The 23,555-nt window shown below is 36.4% G+C and overlaps 1 protein-coding gene and 1 long non-coding RNA gene across 4 annotated transcripts in view; one reads left to right on the forward strand and one right to left on the reverse strand.

Moving 5' to 3' along the window:
• The window catches only part of LOC117399266 (aryl hydrocarbon receptor repressor-like), a 116,996-nt gene that overhangs the window by 23,064 nt on the left and 70,377 nt on the right, over positions 1 to 23,555 (reverse strand). For all 3 annotated transcript variants that reach the window (XM_033998353.3, XM_033998354.3, XM_033998355.3), the window contains exons 4-5: positions 12,553 to 12,665; positions 1,331 to 1,420 (exon numbers count right to left, since the gene is read on the reverse strand). In XM_033998353.3, coding sequence (XP_033854244.3) covers positions 1,331 to 1,420; positions 12,553 to 12,665 — 203 coding nt within the window. The remainder of the gene's footprint in view (positions 1 to 1,330; positions 1,421 to 12,552; positions 12,666 to 23,555) is intronic.
• Positions 1 to 23,555, forward strand: part of LOC131736921 (uncharacterized) — a 69,562-nt gene that overhangs the window by 13,115 nt on the left and 32,892 nt on the right. The window contains exon 2 of the long non-coding RNA XR_009328509.1: positions 12,919 to 13,024. This is a non-coding gene — a long non-coding RNA (uncharacterized LOC131736921). The remainder of the gene's footprint in view (positions 1 to 12,918; positions 13,025 to 23,555) is intronic.

Raw genomic sequence — 23,555 nt, forward strand, 5'->3', positions numbered from 1 at the left:
AACACCACAGTTCATTAGATTTAACCTTAAAAAGATAAGGTAAAATCGCATAAAAAAAGGTTGGGCCAGGTTAACCGATTACAAACAATATTATAGGGTTAGATTTACCAATCTTTTGCTACAGTAGATCTTATGTCATTAAATTATGAATAAATCATTATCACAGTTGATAGCGGCACCACAATTTTCAATTAACTAAATTTGATTCTAGTTGCAGGAAAGAAAAATTAGTTCTGCAGTAATGCAAATAAAAACAAGTCTTTACCAATTGAACACATATACAACAAATTGAACACATATACAAGTAGTAGTCTTGCTAGTTTTATACATTTAAATACCATTTGATTTCTCTTTGAAAGTTTGATTTGCTTCAAAACAGGGCCCTATGTGTTAAACTAGCCCAAACATTACCCTACGCAATTCCTTTTTCTTTTATGAAATGGTGCAAACTTTTAGAAAACATGATTCATTAGTTTAATCAAATTTGTTGTATGTTATTGGGCACAAAGCAATTTAGCATTAAAACTCTGAAGACAAAGTCAGTCCAGTTCTATAATGCCTTTAATTGAATGTGATTTAAAATGTTTTAAGTGCAACAGGACAGCCCTTATAGCACTATCAGTTATTAACAATGATAGACGACTACAGTCTAATCTATTGCTGGCCAAAACAAGCACCCAAAAATGTTAAATCCTAACAAAGTTTCAAACCAATAACCTTAACATGAAATCCTTAAAACCTTCTGCCTCGTGCCCTGTTTATTTCTGTCTTTTTGTTTAATAAAGGTGCGCCTAGGTGCTTTTCTTGTCTCTGAGTTGTCCTGCTAATAACATCGTGGACCACAGCGCTATCAAAACAACTTTCCCACACGTAGCCCACCCCCACCCCAGGTGGCAGACCTGTAATGCCATTCTAAAGATGCTCTTCTGATTCCCCAAAGAATATCCATAATACCCCACAAACCAGCATTTTCTGAGGTGCCACTCATGTGACATCCCCCCATCTGTCACAATATGTTATAGATAGCTGAATTAAAAACTCTTGAAAACTTCTTATACAAAAGTATTATAATTCAATGCAATATACATCATATTTTTTCATTAAATGGGAAAATTTTTAGATTACAGGGCTTACAAAGCTTTAGGACTGGACCCTGTAACTCGTTTTACCTGTATATGCTCTAGTAGTTCCCAAACTATTCTGACAACCATTGGATGAATTCTTGCTTTATACCTGTTTGCTGTAACAGTACTGTATAACACAAGCCTTGTAATGAATATATACCTGGTGTGTTTCATTTACTTCAAAAAAGCAATTCATACATACATACCTGATGGAAGCCTAGGTAGTCAACAATAGTGGAGGATGCATAAAATATCATCCCTTCTGTGCTCACCACCAGCGCAAATCCACTTAATGACTGAAAAAAAAACACATTTTTAGTTAGTGACACAACTTGATATAATATAGTTAAGCAGAAATACCTTTACAAAGGTTTACCATGGTAAATTTACACAGCAATTTTGCAGTTTTCCACATAATTTTCCAATGGGTATACCATGAATTACCATTGTTTACCATGGTTTCCAATGTTTTTATTATGCCTTACCATACTTCGCTGTGGTGTACAATGCATACCTACATGCTTTCACTATGCTTTATTACACCTTGCTACCATTTTACTGTGGCAAACTTTTATAAGAGCGTTTACAGTCTACAGGTATGGCCAAAAGTTTTGCATCACCCTATATAATGAACTAATTTTGCTTCATAAAGTCAAATGAAAACTAATGAATAATGTTACGTTAACATATTGAATTACATAGCGCTTTGCAGTTTTCCATATACTTAATGAAAAACTGACAACAATTGAAAAATGTGATATTTCGGAATCTAACATGAAATTCTGGTAGACTTTTGCTTTATAATTTTGTAGTTTCTTTGATTACATGAATAATAAATATCTAAATTATGTTCATTTTTTTTTTTTTAATGATGTCTCAATCCTAAAATTCTAGGTGATACAAACTTTTGGCCATAGCTGTGTATAATCTCCTTTAAAGCTACATATCTCTTATTCTATATTTAATACTGACTAGTTCACAAAAATATATGAATTTGGCAAGAGAAATACAATTTTAGCTTGAGTACTGCTGTTAACTGCCAAGTTTATACTTTTTTATTTTATTTATTCATTTCAGGAACTGAATTAATACCTTGCATAATACATTACCACACATTAACTGTATTTAAATGAAAGGCACAAAACAATTTTGATAAAAGTCATAACATTTGGGTTTTTAATTTCTGAGGCAATCCAGACCAGTTTTTTAAAATTTTTAATTTGGCGGTTGACGTGGTCTGACTTTGTTTCCTCCTTTATTTTGTGTTATTCCTGTTTTAGCAGAAATGCCATTTGTTGCAGGGCAGGAGCCCTGTGCATGAACTGTGGGTTGTGTGTGTATATTTTGTAAATAGTGTTGTGTAAAATGTGTGTACCTAGTTAATGGAGTACCTGACACGTGTGTGTGAACCGGGGTCGGGGTTTGTTTTCTAATCAGTAATTAGTTCAGTGATTGTAGATCCCAATAAAGTATAGTAAGTAGTAGTGTATGCAAGCCATGTTCCCAGCAACCTTTGTTTGATGTTTCTGTACAGTGTTTTTATTTTGCCTTTTGTACATTCCCAATGTATGTCCTCCGTGCGTTACCATCGCTAGTAGTGTCACGTCAGCTGTTCCTACGTTTCTGTTTATGTAAAGAAATCCTGTGCGCCTGCCGGGCGTATTAACTTCAACATCCGTCTCAACCTCCTGCCTATCACTCATGCAACGAATATGCACCCACATGTCTCTGCCCTTTCACACCATGAAAGAATGTTTTGAAATTATTTGTGATTCCGGGTTTGCTTTGTGTGGTCTCCTGTTTCTCACTTCTGCCACCCTTGTCAGACTCATTGTCATGTAGGTGAGGTTCAGAGGGAATTGGGCACATAGAAGAAAAATTACCTCACAATCTTATTTCTCAGTTGACAGAAATTAAAATAATTATAAGTCATGTAAGAAAGATCCAATCACAATTATTGAACATATAGCACAATTCTAAAGTTGAGGTAGCGGAGATCATTAGATCATTTCTTTTTAGTGTCATGGCTATAGCTTCTATACCTGTAAAAAAAAAAAAAAAACTATTGGAATTATGAGTAATTTATTATGGCCTTTCCGTGGTCCTGAATCAGCTATTAATATTACCAGTTAGAAAATGTGGATATCTATTATGTATTGTATTATACTGTATGACAATTCCTTTAAACTATTGTGTAAAACATCTGAAATATGCTATGTGAAAAAGTAATATATATATATATATATATATATATATATATATATATATATATATATATATATATATATATATATATATATATAGATAATACACAGTGCACTCTGTTTATAAGAATCACATAAGCGGTTGATTCTTTAAAGCGGACCGATATGATTACTGTGGTGCAGAATCAGTATGTTTCTGCAGTGTAATGGGTTGGCCGCTAGATGTCACAAGTTCCTGCATGTATGCACGGCCACGAAAAATCCACAGCTGCTTTTACTTACCGAATTAAGGATAATGGTCAATTGGTTAACTGTCAGCTTGTTAAAGTTAATGGCACCTCGATAAAAAGGGCTTAGCCGACAGCTTTGTGACGGGGGTATAGAGGAGTAAGGAAGCAGAAGAAAGAAAAACGTGAGTAAGAGATCTAGTGTTTGTTCTACACAAAGTATTGTTTACTTAGTGCGCCAACTGAGAGCTAGGTTTATTTCGTTTGTTTTATTTGCGGTTGTTTCGCCACTGTAGTGTAAGAAAAATAAAACCAACACTGGTTTAAAACTGTAAATTAAGACTCCAGCCTGATAATTTACACCGTCCTCTGCCACGTCACATTACAATTAGCAAAAGCACCTCTGCAGTTTAAATACAATATACAAATGTCAATGGTGCTCAATCACTGAGGACAATACATCAAAACAAGTCCTCGTGAGTAAGCAACTTGTCATATGATCACGATTATGTTTACTCAAGGCTGAAGAATCCTATTTTACTACAGCATACTTGAGAAGCAATCGTCTCGCGAGGGTGCCTAGTTTAACTGCCATGCAGTGTTACGTGTAATGGCCTTTGAATTAAAATGACATTACAGTACAGTATTTTACTGTCAGGACTACCACTGAATGCATCTGTGGCTTACTTATTTTCAGTTGCGATGCAAATCTCAGAGTTTTTCATTAAGCGGAGATGCAAAGCTCCGTAATCCCCCGCCCTCCTCCTCCTCCTCCTTCTCCTCTTCCTCCTCACTGTGCCGCACCGCATTCCCTCTCCCTCTACATGCATATCACACAATAACACTGCTGTACTCAGTATCTATTCAATGAATGTGTATTCACTTTATTGAAACAAATTTTCACTAACAGGGAACACAAAATAACACACCTGGACAATGCAGTGGCGCAGTCACTGTCTGATTACAAACAATGCAGTGTTTCCTGCATCTTTGCACGATCCACGCTGCGTACGTGCCTAATCACGCAAGATGTGATCAAATTCAAATTCAAAAACAGCTTTATTGGCTGTACACGTCACTGCACTTGATACAGTATCATATTACATGCAGTCAGTTTGATCCGAAATGATTCTAATAAGCGGATTGCTTGATTCTTACAAGCAGATTATTTTACATTGGTTAGTATAGGAATGATTTTGTCCCAGTGGTTTTGATCACTATATGCGGTTGATTCTGGGCAGCAGTGTGGAGTAGTTGTTAGGGCTCTGGACTCTTGACCGGAGGGTCGTGGTTTTCAATCCCAGGTGGGGGACACTGCTGCTGTACCCTTGAGCAAGGTACTTTACCTAGATTGCTCCAGTAAAAACCCAACTGTATAAATGGGTAATTGTATGTAAAAGTAATGTGATATCAACAATTGTACGTCACCATGGATAAGAATGTCTGCTAAGAAATAAATAATAATAATAATAATTCTTATATCAGTGATTCTTATAAACGGAGTGCGCTCTCTCTCTCTCTCTCTCTCTCTCTCTCTCTCTCTCTCTCTCTCTCTCTCTCTCTCTCTCTCTTTACATTGGCTGCAGTGCATTATGTGATCATAAACCACGAGAACAAAGCTCAAGTAGTTTATGAAATGGCGCAAAACCCAGAGTGGATGGAATTTATTTTTTTGATTTTATTCCATTATTTAACTTTGAAGTGCTAAATTCAGTCTGTAAACTTTAATAGGATGTCAACTCCATGAATTTTGACTGTTAACAGCGAAGGCACAGTGTAAGCAACTTAGTATGCAACTAAGCTGGTCACGGTCAAATTACATCTAAAAATGATGTGGAGGTGCTTGGGTTTAGTACAAGTGTAAGAGTTATGTGTTAGGGTTATGGTTAGGTATTTAGTAACAGAATGTGAAAGTACTTAGGCAAGTATTTATCAATGTAATATTATGTATACTGAAAATCTCATGCATAAACTGGATTTAAACAATAGACTGTGAAGAGTAAAATATCATACCATCCATGCCATAATCTACAAGACTGGTTTCAGCAGAGTTACTTTTTTTTTACTTTTTAATAATGGTATTGTATTACGGTATATAAATGACATTACATATTGTATTACGGTATATACATACACTACTTACTGTTGTTAGTAAGTTCATTATAAAAAATCTGACTTCTAGCGACAAAGCAAAAAAAAAAAAAAGCTGCTCTTGACTTGACAAAGGCTTCAATCATTCAGTAATATTTTATACAGTTTTATGTAAGCTTTTTTGTACAGATTATCAGTGAACATTTGATATATACATAGGTATTTATAGCTATACACACACACACACACACACACACACACACAGGGCATATTCAGCTCAAGGTTTGATGAAAAGTCTGTTTGACAGCTATAAACTGTACAGTCAAGCACCCGGAGGCGACTGACCTAGTAACCGTATTCATCTGCTTTTTTAGGCAAAAGTGCTGTGTGACAAATTTTATATAAGTCTTCTTGTACCTACCATTCTCCTACATTGTTCATGATATAGCTTTTGCTTAAGAACCAGCAAATATAAACATTTTGGAGTATATGCATATATAAATACATACTAATTTTACAAGATGTTTAATTTGTACTGGAGGAATGCAAATAAGGCAGAAACTGTTCTGTGAAAAATCAGTTATTTGTGCAGTTGTGGGTACTTTACAGCAGGGGTGCCCAAACTGAGAGTCGGGGGCCCCTAGGGAGCCACAAGATGGTTTCAGGGGGCTGTGGCATGTACACACATTTTGACTCATTAATGACCCTGACAAAGCAAAGTTTCCCAGACCAGGGGATCAATTAATTCACATAAATGCTGCTGTTTGGTGCTTGGGGTTATTTTGAATGCAACACTGACGTCAGGTCATGCTCGTGCTAAAAGAATGTACCATTATACAAAAGGGGGTGTACTTTATAGTTATGAAGTTTTTTTTTTAAATTAAAAACTGACATAAATAATGAAATGCAAGACTTCTGCCAATGTATGGTTTTGGTAGCAGTTATTGATATATTTTCTTCCCAGTACATAAATAAAGTGAACCATATCGCTCCCACTTACTTTTACAGGTAGGTTTGTGTTGCATTTGCAGTCAGACAGTGTACAAGTGAGTTCAGGTAATTAGAGAGCGGTTTCTCAAACATCCAAGAATGACACTGAACATAATGAAAGAGGTAGTACAGTACTTCTACCAGTACAAAAGAACCATAAAAGTATCAAAATTAGAATTTCAGATGGGGATCCTCAGTCATGGTGTAAAATGTCATGGGGCCTTGGCCAAGAAAGTTTGGAAACCCTTGCTTTAGAGGCCTTTACCTACTGTCTGTGACCAATTATTTGGCACACCACTCCTTACTAGGGGAGCTAACATAGGAATAATTATGGCAAATGGGATGGGAGAGGGATTCTTACAGTGGCAGGACAGCGCACATATGCAGTAGATAAAGTAGGGATACATGACAGGATGAGAGACCTATTTCAAACCAGATGCCATACTGTAATAAAGTTCCATGAGAACCTTAAATTCCATCTTTTAAAGAGTATAAATCATATCACAAAATTTGGACTACTTTGCAGATTTTATTTTTCCATGCATATAATTCCAATTATGTTAAGTCACGGAAAGTTGCACCTGCTACTTAAAGCAGAAAACAACTTAACACAGTTCAAAGTAAGTACTGTGCTCTTGTGAGTCTTGTGACTGGGAGATGAAGCTTATGAGATTTCATTTAGCACATTTTACACTTATTAGAAACTCTCTAAGGATGTTGAATAAGGCAGATGGGGCATCCTGTGACAACAAGATCTGTATATCCTGGTAGCTTTCCTAGTCTCACAGCAAAACATCGGCCACAAAGACATCAAAGATATTTCTCTAATAGAAGTTAAATACTCTGGCATCTCTATGTCCCTTGAGACCCTGTTGCTATAGTTACCACAGTACAATAGTGAAGGCCTGCAGCCATGCCTTGCTGTGAGTAGCTTTTCAAGTCACGCAACATGGGCAACACATTTCCATGGTCAGTTGGTTTTTTATTTATCTTGTGATATTTAACTTTCAGATACAGAAAGGCCATTTGTGGGTTCTTCCTTGTGATGATAATTAAAGCATTCATAATTTGAGAAACACACACACACAAATCTAATTGCTGTTAAGCATCGTTACATTTCTTATAGTTACACAATACAATTACATAGGTATCTGCTAGCAAAACGATTTTATGATTAACATGTACGTTTTGAGGAAACTAAGCCAAGTAACTGGTACAGGCCAGCTTTACTCAGCCAATGTGATTGCCGTTTTGTGAGTTATGTATAGATATTTAGTTTTGTATGTTTAAATATACCCTCTAGTTTTTTATGCTTGAATTCTACCCTTAGTTTTAAAGTAATTTCTTTTGATTCACAAAATTGTTCACCATATGAACTGAGTAATAACTGTATTTAATTTCGTAATAAGTATTGGAATAATATGCATTCAGAAGACAGCTAACTGAAAAAAAAATGTAATAACAAATTGTAGTAACAACCATATTATTATTAGTGGCGTGTACTAAATAACTGCAAAAAAATATTATTATTTATTTCTTAGCAGCAGACGCCCTTATCCAGGGCAACTTACAATTGTTACAAGATATCACATTATTTTTACATACAATTACATAATTTTTTACACTATTTTTTTACATACAATTACCCATTTATGCAGTTGGGTTTTTACTGGAGCAATCTATGTAAAGTACCTTGCTCAAGGGTAGCAGTGTCCCCCATCTGGGATTGAACCCACAACCCTCCAGTCAAGAGTGCAGAGCCCTAACCACTACTCCACACTACTGCATATATATAAAGGAGTGGCAATAGAAAGTTGCAGAAAGGTTTGGCAGTGTCTAGCTCTTCGTGTCAAGCTCTTTGTGTAAGTCTTTCCGATCAACACATATGTAATCCCTTCCAATTTCCTACTTCAACAATAGAAACCAGCAATAGAACTTGAATAAATCCCCTGACTCAGCTGGGGTGCTCTGTTTATTGTTTGCACTGTAGTTGTCTGGACTGTAACGGTATCAAATGGTATGGAACAAATTGTCTTGTTATACATTATTGTCTTTATTAGGGGTATGTTTAAACTCGTAAATTCCGAGTAATTACCTGTAAGAAATTGAAGTTTTAGGTATTAATTATATGGAATAAAACGTGTTAATTACTCAACACAAAACAATGCGGTCCCTCAGGTTTACATAATTACTGAGTATCAACCAATAACAATCTGACAGTATCTGTCGTGAGTACACTTTTTTTTCACTTTAGCCTGTAGGCTACTGTTACCGGTAACACAACATAAATCCTGCTGCTGCATTATATACACAGGTGTACAATGCGAATAAAATATTATTTTAAATTGCAACTAAATTATTTTAGTGTTTTTGAATTATTATTATTACTAACTTGGCCTACTTAGTAGCCTATACAATTAACACAAGATAGATCGTGGTGCCACTTACAGGAGAGTCAATTCTCGTTAATATGAATTTCAAGGGACCAGCAACATTTTGCATTATACCACTAATTCGTGGATGCCATTTGTATTGTTAGCAAAGAGATTGCAGGTGCTGTCAAACCTTTTTTAGATGGTGAATTTGTTAAAAGGTGCATGGTTAAAACAGCTCATGCAGTATGTCCTGAAAAAACAGAAAATGTTTCTAACGTCAGTTTGTCTTGTAACACAGTTGCTGAGAGTATTACTGAAATGGCAAAAATTAACTTTTAATATTTAATTTTAAGTTTAAGCATGAACACCACAACCACAGGAAATGACTTTTTTTACTTCAAGAAGCCATGGAAAGTGCAGCATTACCTTGGAAGAAACTAGCTGGGATTACAACAGATGGTGCACCATATATGACTGGGCAAAAGAATGGGCTGGCTAGCAGAATGCTGGAAAAAATTAAAGAAAGAAGTACCAATTTTCTTACACTGCATTCTGCATCAACAGGCATTATGTGGAAAAAGTTGCAGAATTAGAACACGTCATGAGCATTGTTATCAAGTGTCCGTACAGAATTCATGAAAAGGTGCATTTCATAGTGGTACTGTTTACTATTTCACATTTTCACAGCTTGCCAGTATCTTTTATTTTCAGTGCTGTTAAAAATGTTCTATTTTGTAATATATTGTAATATAATATATAAATATTGAGACTTAGCATTATATACTTTTTTTTTACTGTTTGAGATTTCCATTGAAAGTAAAATATTATTATTATTATTATTATTATTATTATTATTATTATTATTATTATATTACATTTGTGATTGTGGCAGGGCAGAAGAGAGCCCTGTAAATAATTACTGAGGCAGGTCAAAGCCCTGCTTGTAAACATAGTGTAAATACTGTATTTTGGGTTGAAACATATTTTAAAATAATGTTTTTAAAATAATGGTTTTGTGGTTTATTTAAAAGAGAAATGTATTGGTTATGTTTATTTAAAATGGTGATATTAGTGTGTTATGATTTAAATGTATTTTGTGTCTATTTAAAACTGTTTGTTATTGTGTGGCAACGTGGATAGGGTTAAAAGCCCATCCACTAAACTCGTGCAGAATGTGATCATCTCCGGACTGATTAATTTATTGTTAATCCAGAGATGGTCACATGTATAAAAACCCTGCAGCTCCTGTGTTCAAGGTGGGTGTTCAAGAGGAGGAACGTGAGAGTGAGATGGGAGAAAATAAAAAAATGAAACTAAAAGTAAGAAGGAAAGCAAGCAATTGTTACTCATGCTGGGCAGACTAGCACAGTATTTGTTTGGAGTTTTGTGTTTGTGACCTGTTTTTATTAAACTTTTTATTTTGCCCTGTGAGCATTGTTTTTGTTCAAATATTTATTTTACTTTTGTTTAATAAAAAAAGCTCCGCAGTGCGCTTTTTCACCCGAGTATCTGCCTGTGTGTATCTCTGTCAGCTATCTGGTCTGGGGATGTCATCTACTCGGCTACCCTGTCACATGTGGTGTCCAACGTGGGATCTAGCGCTTCCACTGACCCAGGCCAGAGCAGGTACTGCGGGTACAATTTTTTTTGGAAATACTTTTTGATGAAAATAATGATTTTTTTATGAGTGAAGGATGGAGAAGGGTTTATGGTGCCTGCACATCACCGAAGTGAGGCACTACAGAAGAGAAGGTCCTGTCCAGAGGGGAAATGAAGGGCCACCTCTCCACAGAAGGATGGAGAGCTATGAGGGCTGGCTGAGGGACCCCAGTACCCCCCCTGTGACTAAAAACAGGGGCACAGCCACCTGGATATCCTCTTGGACTTGCAGAGAAGTCCAGCGGAAGGCGATCACCAGAAGATTTCCAGGGCTGACGGAAGCAGTGGAGAGAATGACCCAGGTCGTGGACTGGGTCTAACAGGAGCGAGAGAGGGAACTACTGCCGTCCGCAGGGCCTGAGTGGGAGGACGAAGAGGAGTGGAGCATAAACTGCCTGCGCTATGGGCATGAGGAGGACAGCTGCCTGGAGGTCTACAGGGACACAGACACGGACCTGGAGTGGGAAGAGCCTGAGCTGCCAATGCCTGTGGAAGGAGCCTGTGCTGCCAATGCCCAAGCCAAGCCGCACCAGTCTCCAGAGACAGAAGGAGACTATCTGCTGCTCCCGCCTCCTCCAAAAGCGGGAGAGTGCCTGCTGCTCCCGCCTCCTCCACAAGAGGGAGAGTGGCTGCTGCTCCTGCCTCTACCACAAGAGGGAGTCTACCCGCTGCTCCCGCCTCCTCCACAAGAGGAAGAGTGCCTGCTGCTCCCGCCTTCTCCACAAGAGGGAGACTACCTGCTGCTCCCGCCTCCTCCACAAGAGAAAGTCTACCCGCTGCTCCTGCCTCCTCCACAAAAGGGAGACTACCCGCTGCTCCCGCCTCCTCCACAAGAGGGAGAGTGCCTGCTGTTTCCGCCTCCACTAGCAGAGGAAGATTACCTGCTGCTTCCGCCCCCACCACCAGAAAACAATATTTGTTTGTGGTTTTTTATTTTATGTTTGTGACCTGTTTTTGTTAAACCTTTTATTTTGCTCTGTGAGCGTTGTTTTTGTTCACATATTTATTTTATTTTTGTTTAGTGAGTCAGTATACGAACCAAGTGGAAGTTTACCATCTCTGTGTTAAAACCACTTTGTGTGAGTAGACAATCTATCTAAGCATAAAGGTATCCACTGGGTTGTTGTTAGATAAATGGACTAGCCTTTCTAACTTTAGTTAGGGATCCTGTGTTCAGTTATTGCTCCAAATGGAGTTAGGGGTTTGTTTTGGTTTCCCCGCTGTAAATAATAAAAGAAAATCATGTATTGTGTTGGAAAACAACTGTCTGTCTCCAAGCTCTTTATTACGGAACAGTAAACAGTAAACACGTGGGAATGTGGCTGGAGCTGTGAATTGAATAAGTCAGTAAATGATTAATTAGAATGCAGTTACCTGGATGAGAAACTAAAAAGAAACTGCTACATTTAGATTTTTTTGGCTTTATACAATATTGTTTTGGTTCTTAACACCCTTATAACTGACTTGCAAACCATGAGGACGGAACACTGATCAAAGCACTCGCTGCACACACTTACCGGTAACAGCAGTAGTGAGTGGGATACAGTGTGTAGGTTTTAGAGCCTTTCTAGCAGTATAAATAATGATACAATGGCTTACAATCCCATGAACACAGTGATTACAACACACAATATTACAACCAGTCTATACCACTAAACTATATTGTTTGCTACAGATGTTGTCCCGTTGTACAGTAGTTTGACAAATGTTATGACTCTAATCCAGCATTTTAATGTTACTTCCCAAATGATGTTATGTCTCTACTGCTGCTAGTTTGGTGTCAATTTTTCCGCTGCAAAAAAATATAACTTTTTGTGTTCTGAAAGACATGCATTTAAAAAAAAAAAACCAAAGGCAATATGCCAATTTTTTTTCTTTGTACCTCTAGCAACAATCCACTTTCTGTGATGCTGTTCCCTGTTGGTGTGCTCTCTTTCCTGGATTCATGATTCATAGGCTGGCTGATATGCTTTTTGGGTGTCTTCTCCTGAATGGCTGTGGGATATAAATGTTCCAAAGAAAAATATTAATTTACACACAATAATGTTTTGCTAGCATACATTCAAAATGAAACCTGTAACTGACTGATCAGATTAGTGTTACACCCTTATAAAACAAGCACCTATCATATAACATCTTTATACATACAGGCACATATGCATAGCATGTGTCATTTATGCAATACGCCAGAACAGAATGAGCACTCTTGTGAATAATTGCATGCTAATTTACCTATATGTACCTACAGCGTTTCAATGCGACCATGTACCGCAGCAAGGCCGCAGAAGCATTGAGGCCTGAAGACAGCGAGGAGACCAGAGTATGCAGGGTTTCTAGTGTTTCTAGCTTTACAGGTAGGTAATCATTTCTTGGTGTGAAAAAGGTGCAATATTTAGTTAAAGCTTTCATATAACTAACAATAATAAAGTAGCGACCCGTCTACTTTCAATATCACTGAAATAAATGTTGTGTTGTAGCATTTTACAGTAGTTGAACAACTTCTGCTGGGTGTTCAAAGTTATTAGTGTTTAAAACAAACGGCAATGTACTTGTTGGCTTGCAATTCGCCACCCCCCCCTCACTCCACCCATTGGGGTGGGCTTGTTTTTAAGGTCGATTGGGTGTATTTTTCTGGTCTGACGTGGCAAACCCTGATACATATGTAAAACAAATACCAGGGCCTCTTTCTCTCAGTAGAGCTGCACTGAAAACTGTTCGTCAGTCTTCTGATGTTGTGCGTCTTGGGACTTGGGAGCATAGAAATCAAGGGGCTATTAAAAAAATGAATCGTCTACGAACCCAGAACCCTGGGATATTGAATCTCTGAACTAAGATAACTTTTGTGACCCTAAGGCAATAGTATTACTGGTACACGCATTACAGTAAATGTATTGGTTCTGTTTTCATGATATTTGCATCAGAGCTGCCAAGAAAGCACTGTTTTTTTCTTTAAGAAGTCCAGCAGCAGGTAGAGAAAATGAATTTAAAAAATGTACCTCGTGATATACAATAAAGGTGAAGGAAATGTTGTTCTTCGGTGAGATCAGAAAAGTATTACTGGCTAGTATTTTGTCTGGTTGTTAAGGAACTGACTAAAATAATGGGCATATGGCCTATTTCTACTCTGTAGACATGCAAATACAAATCCGAGGCAGTAATAAAAGGATATAACAACCTTAATTAGTAATGTTTTTGAAAACACTATAATCATATTGAGAATAAAGAACATTTTACTAAATATAGGCTTTCAGTTTATAATGAAAGTTTGACTATGTACATTGAGTCTAGCTGAAGAGCCCCTATGTATAAAGATTTAAATACCACACATCTTTATTTTTCTTTTCTTTTAAATATAATTTAAATCACCATGATGTTCCATTACATAATTTCCAAGCACTACACAAAACCACAACTAAAGAAAAAAAAAAACTAAAATGTAAAAGCTAAACAGTGGCTATGTTTACAATGACTGTTAGCAAGCAAAATCTGTATGTTCTCTTCCTATAGCACTATTTTATCACACACTTTATTTATTATTTATTTTTATTTTTATGAAGTACATGATACAAAGTGGAATGAACAGAAGGTTTGTTCCTAGTGGTTTTGGCTTGATAAACACCATACTGTATCATTTACAATATCTTATGGTAAAGACAACTTTAAAAAATACTTACAGTAACAGTGAAAAATATTCAGTAAGAAACATATACCAGAGATCTCATTTCAAAGTCCCTGGCTTGTCTTAAAGGCGCAGGTGCACCTTTTTCAAAACATTTTGTGGACTCATTTTATTATTATTTTTAAAAATTCTCCGACAGTTGGGCCTCACAGGGATAGGTTTTCATTAAACACTCAGGCCCAAATTTATAAAGGAAAAAAACTGACTGCAAAAAGCCACGTAATGTGCGTGCTCAGTATGGCTGCACTCAGTGTCAAAATAACGACCTATTTTAAAAGACTAATTAGGTGTAGCAGGCGATTCTGCAATCAACCAATTTAAATATCCCTCACAGCAATTAGCGGTGGAGAATTACACACCTCTCACAATAAATAGCGGGTTTGGGTCAACCCTGCGTGTGTAGGCTACACATTCCAAAAGAAAATGAATGGCACACAAAGACCTCAGCCTGGTATAGCCATGGTGATGAGGATGCTCGGAATCGAAAACTGAAATTTACCAATATGGAAGTCGATATTTTGGTACAAGAAGTACTTGTAATATGAATATGTGTTACATCACCAGGACAAAGGAATAAAATATGGAATGTGTGGTGGCTTCTTAATAAACAAATGTACCACTTCAGAGTTTGTAGTCTAGGTTGCTTATACATTACGACACATCATCCAGTTACTGTGCTTCACATATTAGTTCAACTTCTTATTTCATATAGAATAATTCCAGGCATATAGACTTTTAAAACATCAGAAACAATAAGTTTTATTTACTTACATCCATGCAGTCAAACTGGTGGAAAATCCTTCCATTGTACATCAATATGTTCAGCAACAATAACTCTATACAGCTTCATACGAACAGTCTTCAGTTTAACTAAGTCTTATCTTCTTAAATTCTTATGCAGTTACAGCTCTCCTATTTCTTATGTATGTCTGTATTTCTGATTAACTGCTCACAGAAACATGCCCACCCATCACATTGAAACAAAGAAAGGTAAGTCTATAGTTATTCTTGGTACTACAGTGATTTTTTAATTTGCTTAGTTTTCAGTCACGAATACTGTTATTGTGTGGTCTGCCGAGATCAAAAAAAAAAAATTAAGTGGTCCCTGAACAAAAAAGTTTGAGAACCACTGGTATAAGTAACTTGAAATCTGCCACTTTTTAGGAGCCGAGAACTTTTAAAAAGGTCTAATTAAGCAAAGTACAGTGCTCACCCTTTATAACGCTATAGTGAGGAGCCATAGTTACAAGACGGTGCTATTTGTGTTCCGCCTTATAACGAGTATAAAAGGGCTACTGTAATGGCATTATGGAGCAAATGGGAGCCACGACACTACCGTGTTATAACCGATTCCGCACTATAATGAGTCATGTTACAACGGGTGATCACTGTATTAGTTCAATTAAGGGTTTAGTTAAGTACATGTAATTAAGAGCTCAGCTGAAATGAAAACCATAAGACAAGTCCCGAGGACGGTTTGAGAAGCCCTGCATTAGATCAGTACACAATCCCAGAAAGCACTGCAAATCTTCTGTCATATTCTGTCAGAAAACAGAAAAGGCTTACAAATAGGAAGATCACCATTTCTGACATTTCAGCATATTACTGCAGAAACATTCACCGTAACATATATGGTATGTGTACACAATGATATAAGAGGTACGTTACTTGAAGGTATTGTAAGAGCAGAAGGGCAGGATTTTCAAAAGACAGTGTTATTGCATCAAACTCATGGTATTGTAATGAGAGCTTTAGCAGCAAGTGATTTTCAAACTAAATGTGTTAATTAAATCAATCTGTTAATGTTTTGAAATTGAGTCGATGAGGTTGTTAATGAACACATTTCTCGTTGAAAAGCTCAATTGTCGCAGGTCACATATATTACTTCCTGTCTCAATGACTAGATAAGAGAAACTTGTTAATCAAAATGCATGTTAACAAGATCAAGAAAAATGAATGGAAGCAGAATTTGCTGTTATATACTAGCATACATGGAGGCAGCTCTCCCCCCAGCGAGCAGCAGCCAAATGGAAATAAAAACGAATGGGAATATCGATGTTGTGTATAATTTGTAAACTTAATTTAAAATTGTGCATTTTGTCATGCACAATGTGCATTTATTTAGAATACATCACATATAAAATGCCGATTTACGATTATCTGGCGTGTGGGTAAAAATCAGACGGTACAGATTAAAAAAATTAAAAAATAAATAAAAATTGAAATCCACTAACTTACCCTCTTTCGGGAGATATTTTGCCACAGCTTACTGTAATTTACATTTTGCACTCTTATTTTGGTAAAAAAAAAAAGAAAAGAAAAAATACTTTAAGCCATTTATGTATATTGGTTGGAATTTATTTTCTTATGTTGACATCTACTATTGTCTGCATTTTACAGTATGTACGATTGTAGGCTATAAATAAATATGTTTGACATGCCATTTGTGTTTGTAGTTGTTAGTTATTATACATGTATACCATGTATGTAACACTCCTAACCCAATACACAATTTGTTTATAATTAATTGTTCGGTGAATTCCTCTAATCCTGCATTTTCTCTGGTACGCTTTGCTCACCTCCGCGATAAATAAACTCAACATGATTAGAAGTAGCCACCGAACACTTACATGATTATAAGAACATTTTATATGCATACAAACGTGTGAGGTTGAGTGTACATTGTCCATAGGGTTACTATATTTCAGATCCTGAAAAAGAGGACACTACCCAGGGGGGTTGCTGACAGGAACTACTTTTTATTTAAGATTAATCTTTCGTTGTGCAAAATGAACACAGAAAAACTAAATTTAAACTAAACTGTGAAGTTTATTTTTACTTTGAACATCTGAAAATGATTTAAAAAAAAAGTATAATGGCCTGCATCAAACACACATGTAACTTTTTACAGTCAGTACTCTATTGCTTAGCAATCAAAAAAGTCTTTGCAAGATAACTGTCAAATCTGTGCACCAAACATCTCTTTCCTACTATGCTTCTTTTAGTGTCCATGCATATTTCTCTGCAGAGCGTATCTTTCTCAGCAGTGGTTGAAATAGCTCTAAAAGTGTTTGCAAGATGTGTGCCTGAAGTTGTACTGTACAAGCAGGATACCTTTCAGAGACTCACCAGTCAAGTTGTTCCTTTCCTTTGTCCACTGGCTTTGCATTAGTGAAAAAAACTCGCTCTACATTTGCATTGTGAGAGGGAACAGCAAAGAACTGTGCAATCTTTAACAGTGCTGAGTGACATTCAATGTTTTTGGACCTGTCGAAATATTTGGCCCATTTTTGGAGTGCTAGCAAGTTCTTGAACTCTTCATCACTTTTGCAACCTTCCACACATTTCTTGAGGTTACTGAACTGATCAAAGCACTTACCTAAACAAGAAGAAAATGTTTTAAGTTTGGAACTCACTGTAGCTCGGTGTTGTTTACATTATCATCTGTACCCTGCTGCAGTTTGACGTTCAAGCAACATCTACATATTTTAAGTGATGGAAACTGAAACTTTCAAAGTACTTTTTTTTTTAAATACAGTTTTCTTAAATACCAATACAGTGCTAGTAGCATTTTAATAGCAAACTGTATTTATCTTACGTACTGGTATTTAAACCTCAGTGTTTCCAGAAATATATTGTAAGGGGAATTCTCATACCTCTCATTAAAATCTACATTATGCCACACTCGCTTTAGCGTTCAGGGATAATAAAGAGCACATTTTAACATGAAAATTGGAAGGTCTCTCCGCTGGTAAAAGTACAATTTGTCAACACAATACGTACCGGTAGTCATTTTGTTATGCAAATCTCTTTGATTTATTTGTGTAGGGCAACTGAATGAAATAATTCCTGTTTATTTATTTATTTATTTATTTATTTTCATTTTTTTCTAGTGATTGGTTACATGTTTTGACACATATTTGGCTTGTTTAACGTGTGTTATATTATAGTTGTACCAAAGTGTATTTTTGTTGTTTTTTGGTGATCGTGATGCAAATGTACTCAGTGCATACAAAAAGAAGAGCTGTTTTATCCTGTTTCATTTACTGTATTTTATATTACACAGTGCATTTATTTGAAGCAAAACTAAAGAATTGCAGAGCACGATATAACGCAATAAACCCAAAGAGGCCTTTGCCGATCATGAAATACGCACTCTTGTCTTTCAGTCTATGAATGAGCCGCTGTAGTTTATGTTCCTCCATTTAAAAACGTTCGATCCTGGTCTGAAGCAAGATCGAGTTAGGATCAGATTTTGGGCTCAAACTGAGCTCAGGATCAACCTTGATGCTTTTAGTACAACCCAATACGTCACAGGAGCAAGATCAAATCCGGGATCCAGTCTAACCGGCCCCAGTGAACAATACAGTCGAGGCACTATTAGGAAATGCCCGGAACTGCAGTTCTGCAAGCATCATCAGCAGCAAACGGGCGAGCAGGCGAAATCCAGGATGTTCGAAAATCTGCCCGGACAGCGATCAGAAGCCCAAAAAAGAGGACGTCCAGGAAAAAAACAGACGTATGGTAACCCTAATTGTACATAAAGTGTGTGGGGAGTTGACAACATTAAATACATTTCAGCAAATTCCATGTCAATGATCTCGATCACATTCCTAGTGGATCTGTGTGTCCTTGTACGCTTGTTCTTTGTTCTTGTGTGGATAAGACACAGGTGTTAAAAGACAAGGATGCATTGCAAATCCGCAATCACTTGGGGAAACTTTATTGTAATTTCTAATATGCCGTTACCAAGATTGTATAATTCAAATATAGTTGTAGAATTCAAATAAAATCTACAGTCAGCTATCATATAATGTATGTATGCAGAATTCAAATAGGCTACAGTTGCATTGATAATTTCTTGGTAGAACATTACACTGGGTGAAAATAACAGTGTATCATTTTAGCAATACAACAAACATTCTGTAAGGTTACAAATGATTAAAACAAGTGAATAAATCTCCTTCATAACCACAAGTATAGAAAAGGCTGAAATATTTTCATAACTACAAATATTGAATTATCTAGGTTGTCTGTAAGAAATTAACTCTGGTCCTGTACTCTCACTCTCACTCTCTCTCTCTCTGTATTGTCAGACGCAGTCTGTTAAATTTCTGTTTCAAGGTGAGTTATATACTGTTTCGTTAATTAAAACCCTCCTTTTCCAATTGCAAATTAAGTTGTGATAAATTATTAACACGGATTTGCTTTTAAATTTACACACAAACAAAATAAATAGTCATTATTTCGTAAATCAACATTTCGGAAATCACATTAGGACGATTATTTAATTATGAAATAGGCATAACGACTACATGAAAATGAAAATCAATGCTACATATAGATTTCTTGATTAACACTGGAGTTATCATTCACAACCTTTTGGAAATCCTGCCAGAATTTTTTTAAGCAGGGTTTCTGCACATTTTCTAACTATTTATGTAAGAATACTAGTTGTTCTTATAGTATGCTTATGTAATGAATAGATATAGTACAGTGAGTTAAATTGTTCTTGACAGGCAAAACCACTCAAGGAAATCAATCTTACCACTTTTTTTTTTTAAGATCCAGTTTGTCATGACTTAAAATATGCATGCTATGTGAAAACTTTGAACGGATATGAATTTAGGAAAGATAAATACATGGAATGATTCATTATTGAAGTTGTTTTTTCAGTCAACAATGATTTTTCTTTTATTTCATTAGGCAACTAGAACAATTAATCATTAAGAATTAAGCATCTTGTCAAAGGCTGTTTTGACTAGAATATTTTGTAACCCCCACTTAAGTGTGTGCTCTAAACACTTTGTACACTAGTTTTTCATCATCAGTTTCAGTAAGGAAACTGCAGTACTTCTAAGTGCGGCCTTTGCTTTTTGGGGAGACAGATTAAGGTAAAGTACAGAAAGAGCAATCATACAGGGCACATATACAGTAAATATGAACCGTTTACATATATACTGCATATTTTTATACATCTTTTGGAAAAAAAAGAAAAAACATATCTGTCTGCAATATATCAAGACTAATTTAGACCTACAGCAACTTAACATGGTGTTAGTTTTATTGGTCACATTTTGTGGTTTTCTTAAATCCAGTTTTCTCTCTGTAGACAGAGAAAATTGGGAGATATTTTAAAGTCTTTGGTTTGAAGTACTGTTGTTTTTCTCATGCGCTAATTTCTGTCTGGGAGATTGAGTGAAATAGTTTTCCCATACACAGTGAACATTTTAGGAGTGTCATCTTTTGGCATCAGCGCTCCAGACACATGTGAGTATTCCTTCCCTGACAGCCTTGCGTGCATACAGTGCAACGATATCTACACTTTTGGCATGTGGGCAAGGAGGGCTGGCGGCAAGCCATCTCATTAGCTTATTACCGCCCCTCAGTCCCCCCGGCCAAGGAAATCCAATGCAGAGAAAGACCAGGGAGGGAGAGCAGCCTTTTTTAGGAAGTCAGACTGCTGGCTGACCAAAGCCCCACTGTCACGCAAGCTAACTGTCTGTCAATGTCTTCTTGTCTCTGACACAGTTCTGGCATTCATTCAAACCATTGCGTGCAAGCAGGCAAGCCACATTAACCTATAAAGAATTTCATAATAACAACAGCTGTTAAATATTGATGACTGCTGGCAAGCACTCAATGCTCTTCATAAAGGTTAAGCCTGCAATGTAATGGAACCTAATGCTTCATTATATATTGTATCAGATGTCCGGAACTTTATTTTTTAGGTAATGTGGCATGTAGTCAGGACACACATTTATTTATTTGGGGAGAAGGGCAAACATTGTTTGTGTTTTTATGTAATTGTTTATAAAAAGTACACTTTTATAGGCTTTGAAGAATATTTATTATATTGTGGATCAAAGTTCTGGTATACACTTCAACATCATTCATCATTAATTGCCTTAGTTTTTCTTCGTATTGGATATTTTCTTTTTTGAAAAGTTTGAAAGAGAAACAAAGAGGTCCGAAATAAAGCACCCATTTACTCTAATTAAACAATATAAAATCTATATTCATTTAAGATATTTACTTTTTTTAAGTTAAAACGCATGCTGTTTCTATTTATGGATTGCAAACATTAAAAAGGGTCATGCTTGTTAGATATGCCCTTGTTTCAAGAAAACAGCATATGTATTCTGTCCAACAGTAAATTGCCTGGAAAGCAATAGTGAGGCTGGAAACCTTACTTCTAACAACAACACATTTCTAAGTTAATTGAAAATAAAAGGATCATTTATAATTACCACAACAACGAGATGGTACTCATTGAAGAGTTTCATATTATGAAGGTCATATAAACTCTCTCCCTCAGACTCTGGCCCTGTCCACACTACATAACCAATCGAGATCCATACTTAAAAAACGTTTTAATTAACCAGCTCAAAGCATCCACACTAAAGTACCATTTCATGTTTAGTCGGCTTAATGCATACAAACACTATTAAAATAGTTTGGTTACAGTTCCTAGCAGTGCAATGGACTGTGAGACTTGATATGACATTATCCCTCCGTGTACTGTATGTTTATAACCCGGCAAATATGGAGCCCATGCCCACGGAAGACATAGCGCTTCTTAGCATGAACGTTATGGCTTTGTTTCTTAAAAACACAAGGTACATTTTATCATAATGTGTATGTTTCGTTTTTAACTCTGAAGGTCTCCTTGACCGATTTCATCGCTCCAGATATCAATTCAAGGGGTGAAGCTAGCAAAGGCTTCTCTTCATCAGGGCTCAGAGTGGATTCCACATCTTCGCATTACGTGGGACTATATGGTTGCTGTCACCGAAGTGCTGTCTACAAGACGGAGAGCTATCTAAGGAGCAGTGTAGTGAATCCAAATGAGTGGGTACCTATCCAACATCCTCTCTTGATGTAAAATAAAAACTGGTTGTGTCTCAAGTTGTGACATGTGGTCCCCCCAGAAGCCACATTGGATTATCACCCTCACAGAATTGAGAGAAACAGTTGATGTGAAAAACATGACTATAGTATACCAAATAACAATAGTATATTTCCAGTGTTATTACCATAACTTATTTTTACAGGGTCGATCGAGAGCCATTCCTCCTTTGTGAGCCATGGACCTAAAGGCAAAATAATTGCCCAAATAAACCGCACCCCCTATGAAATGTAAGTCCTTAGGTGATGGTATATTCCTTCAACCACCCTTGGCTCATTCACAGCTGGCAGCATGGATGCTGAAGGGTTTAAGACACTTACAACTCCCTAAAGAATTACTGAAGCCCTTTGGTATTCATGAAGAATCATACACCTACAAGCGGAATAGATTTGTATTTTGGTGTGTCAACAAGCATATATCTTTTATAATGCCCACTTATTCGGTTGCTTGCCACATTTGGATGCGTTAAGTATCTTTAATTATTCCCCTGTTCACAATCCCAGAACTATCAGGAAAGGTGACTGACACAGTATGACAGGTTTATCTATGTTTTGACATTAAAATGTAGCTTGCTTCATTTTTTGGCTACGTAATTAAAACTGGTAATATTATAACACTAGTAACTAACAACTCACAAGTTTATTTCAGGACTCAAATGTGTATTTATGTTTACTTAAAATACCATTCACCTAGCCCAATTTCCATACATTTATCTCACACCTATCCAACATCCTCCTTTTTCTGAAAACTAGTGAATGGCAGACACAATACCAATCCTAACAACTATAATCAGCCTGTGAATGGCCTATTATTGAAACTTTCAGAGAACAGAACTTTCAAAGATAATTTATGCCTTTAAACATGTTTAGTTTAGTCTACATAACTGGGTTTGGATGACTGTCAGATCTTATTCAGGTCCAGATCCTACAGCAATAAAGCAGTGTAATTGTTTTTTTCTGAAATAGGAACTAATTTTTTGCCATCCCAAAAAACTGTGATAATATTGTTGGCTTCTTAACTTACAGACCAAAATTATTTTCCAGTCTTCAAATGAAGCTGATGAAGCCAATATTTATGAAGTAAATGGTTCCAAATCTCATGGGGGATAATATGATTATAGGGAGCTTGAGCAAGATTAAATATGAATCTGAACAGGACTCAGACATCTGTCAACATTTCGTGCGTTGCCATAATTTTCTGACTTTTTCCACAAGTCATTTAAACTTAAAGTAGACCTCAAAGATTACATGAGCTAAAAAGTGGTATTTGTTACTTTTACATTTGAAACCAGTTTTCT

The sequence above is a fragment of the Acipenser ruthenus genome, chromosome 4 (assembly GCF_902713425.1).
Source record: "Acipenser ruthenus chromosome 4, fAciRut3.2 maternal haplotype, whole genome shotgun sequence".
In the NCBI taxonomy this organism is placed as follows: domain Eukaryota; kingdom Metazoa; phylum Chordata; class Actinopteri; order Acipenseriformes; family Acipenseridae; genus Acipenser; species Acipenser ruthenus.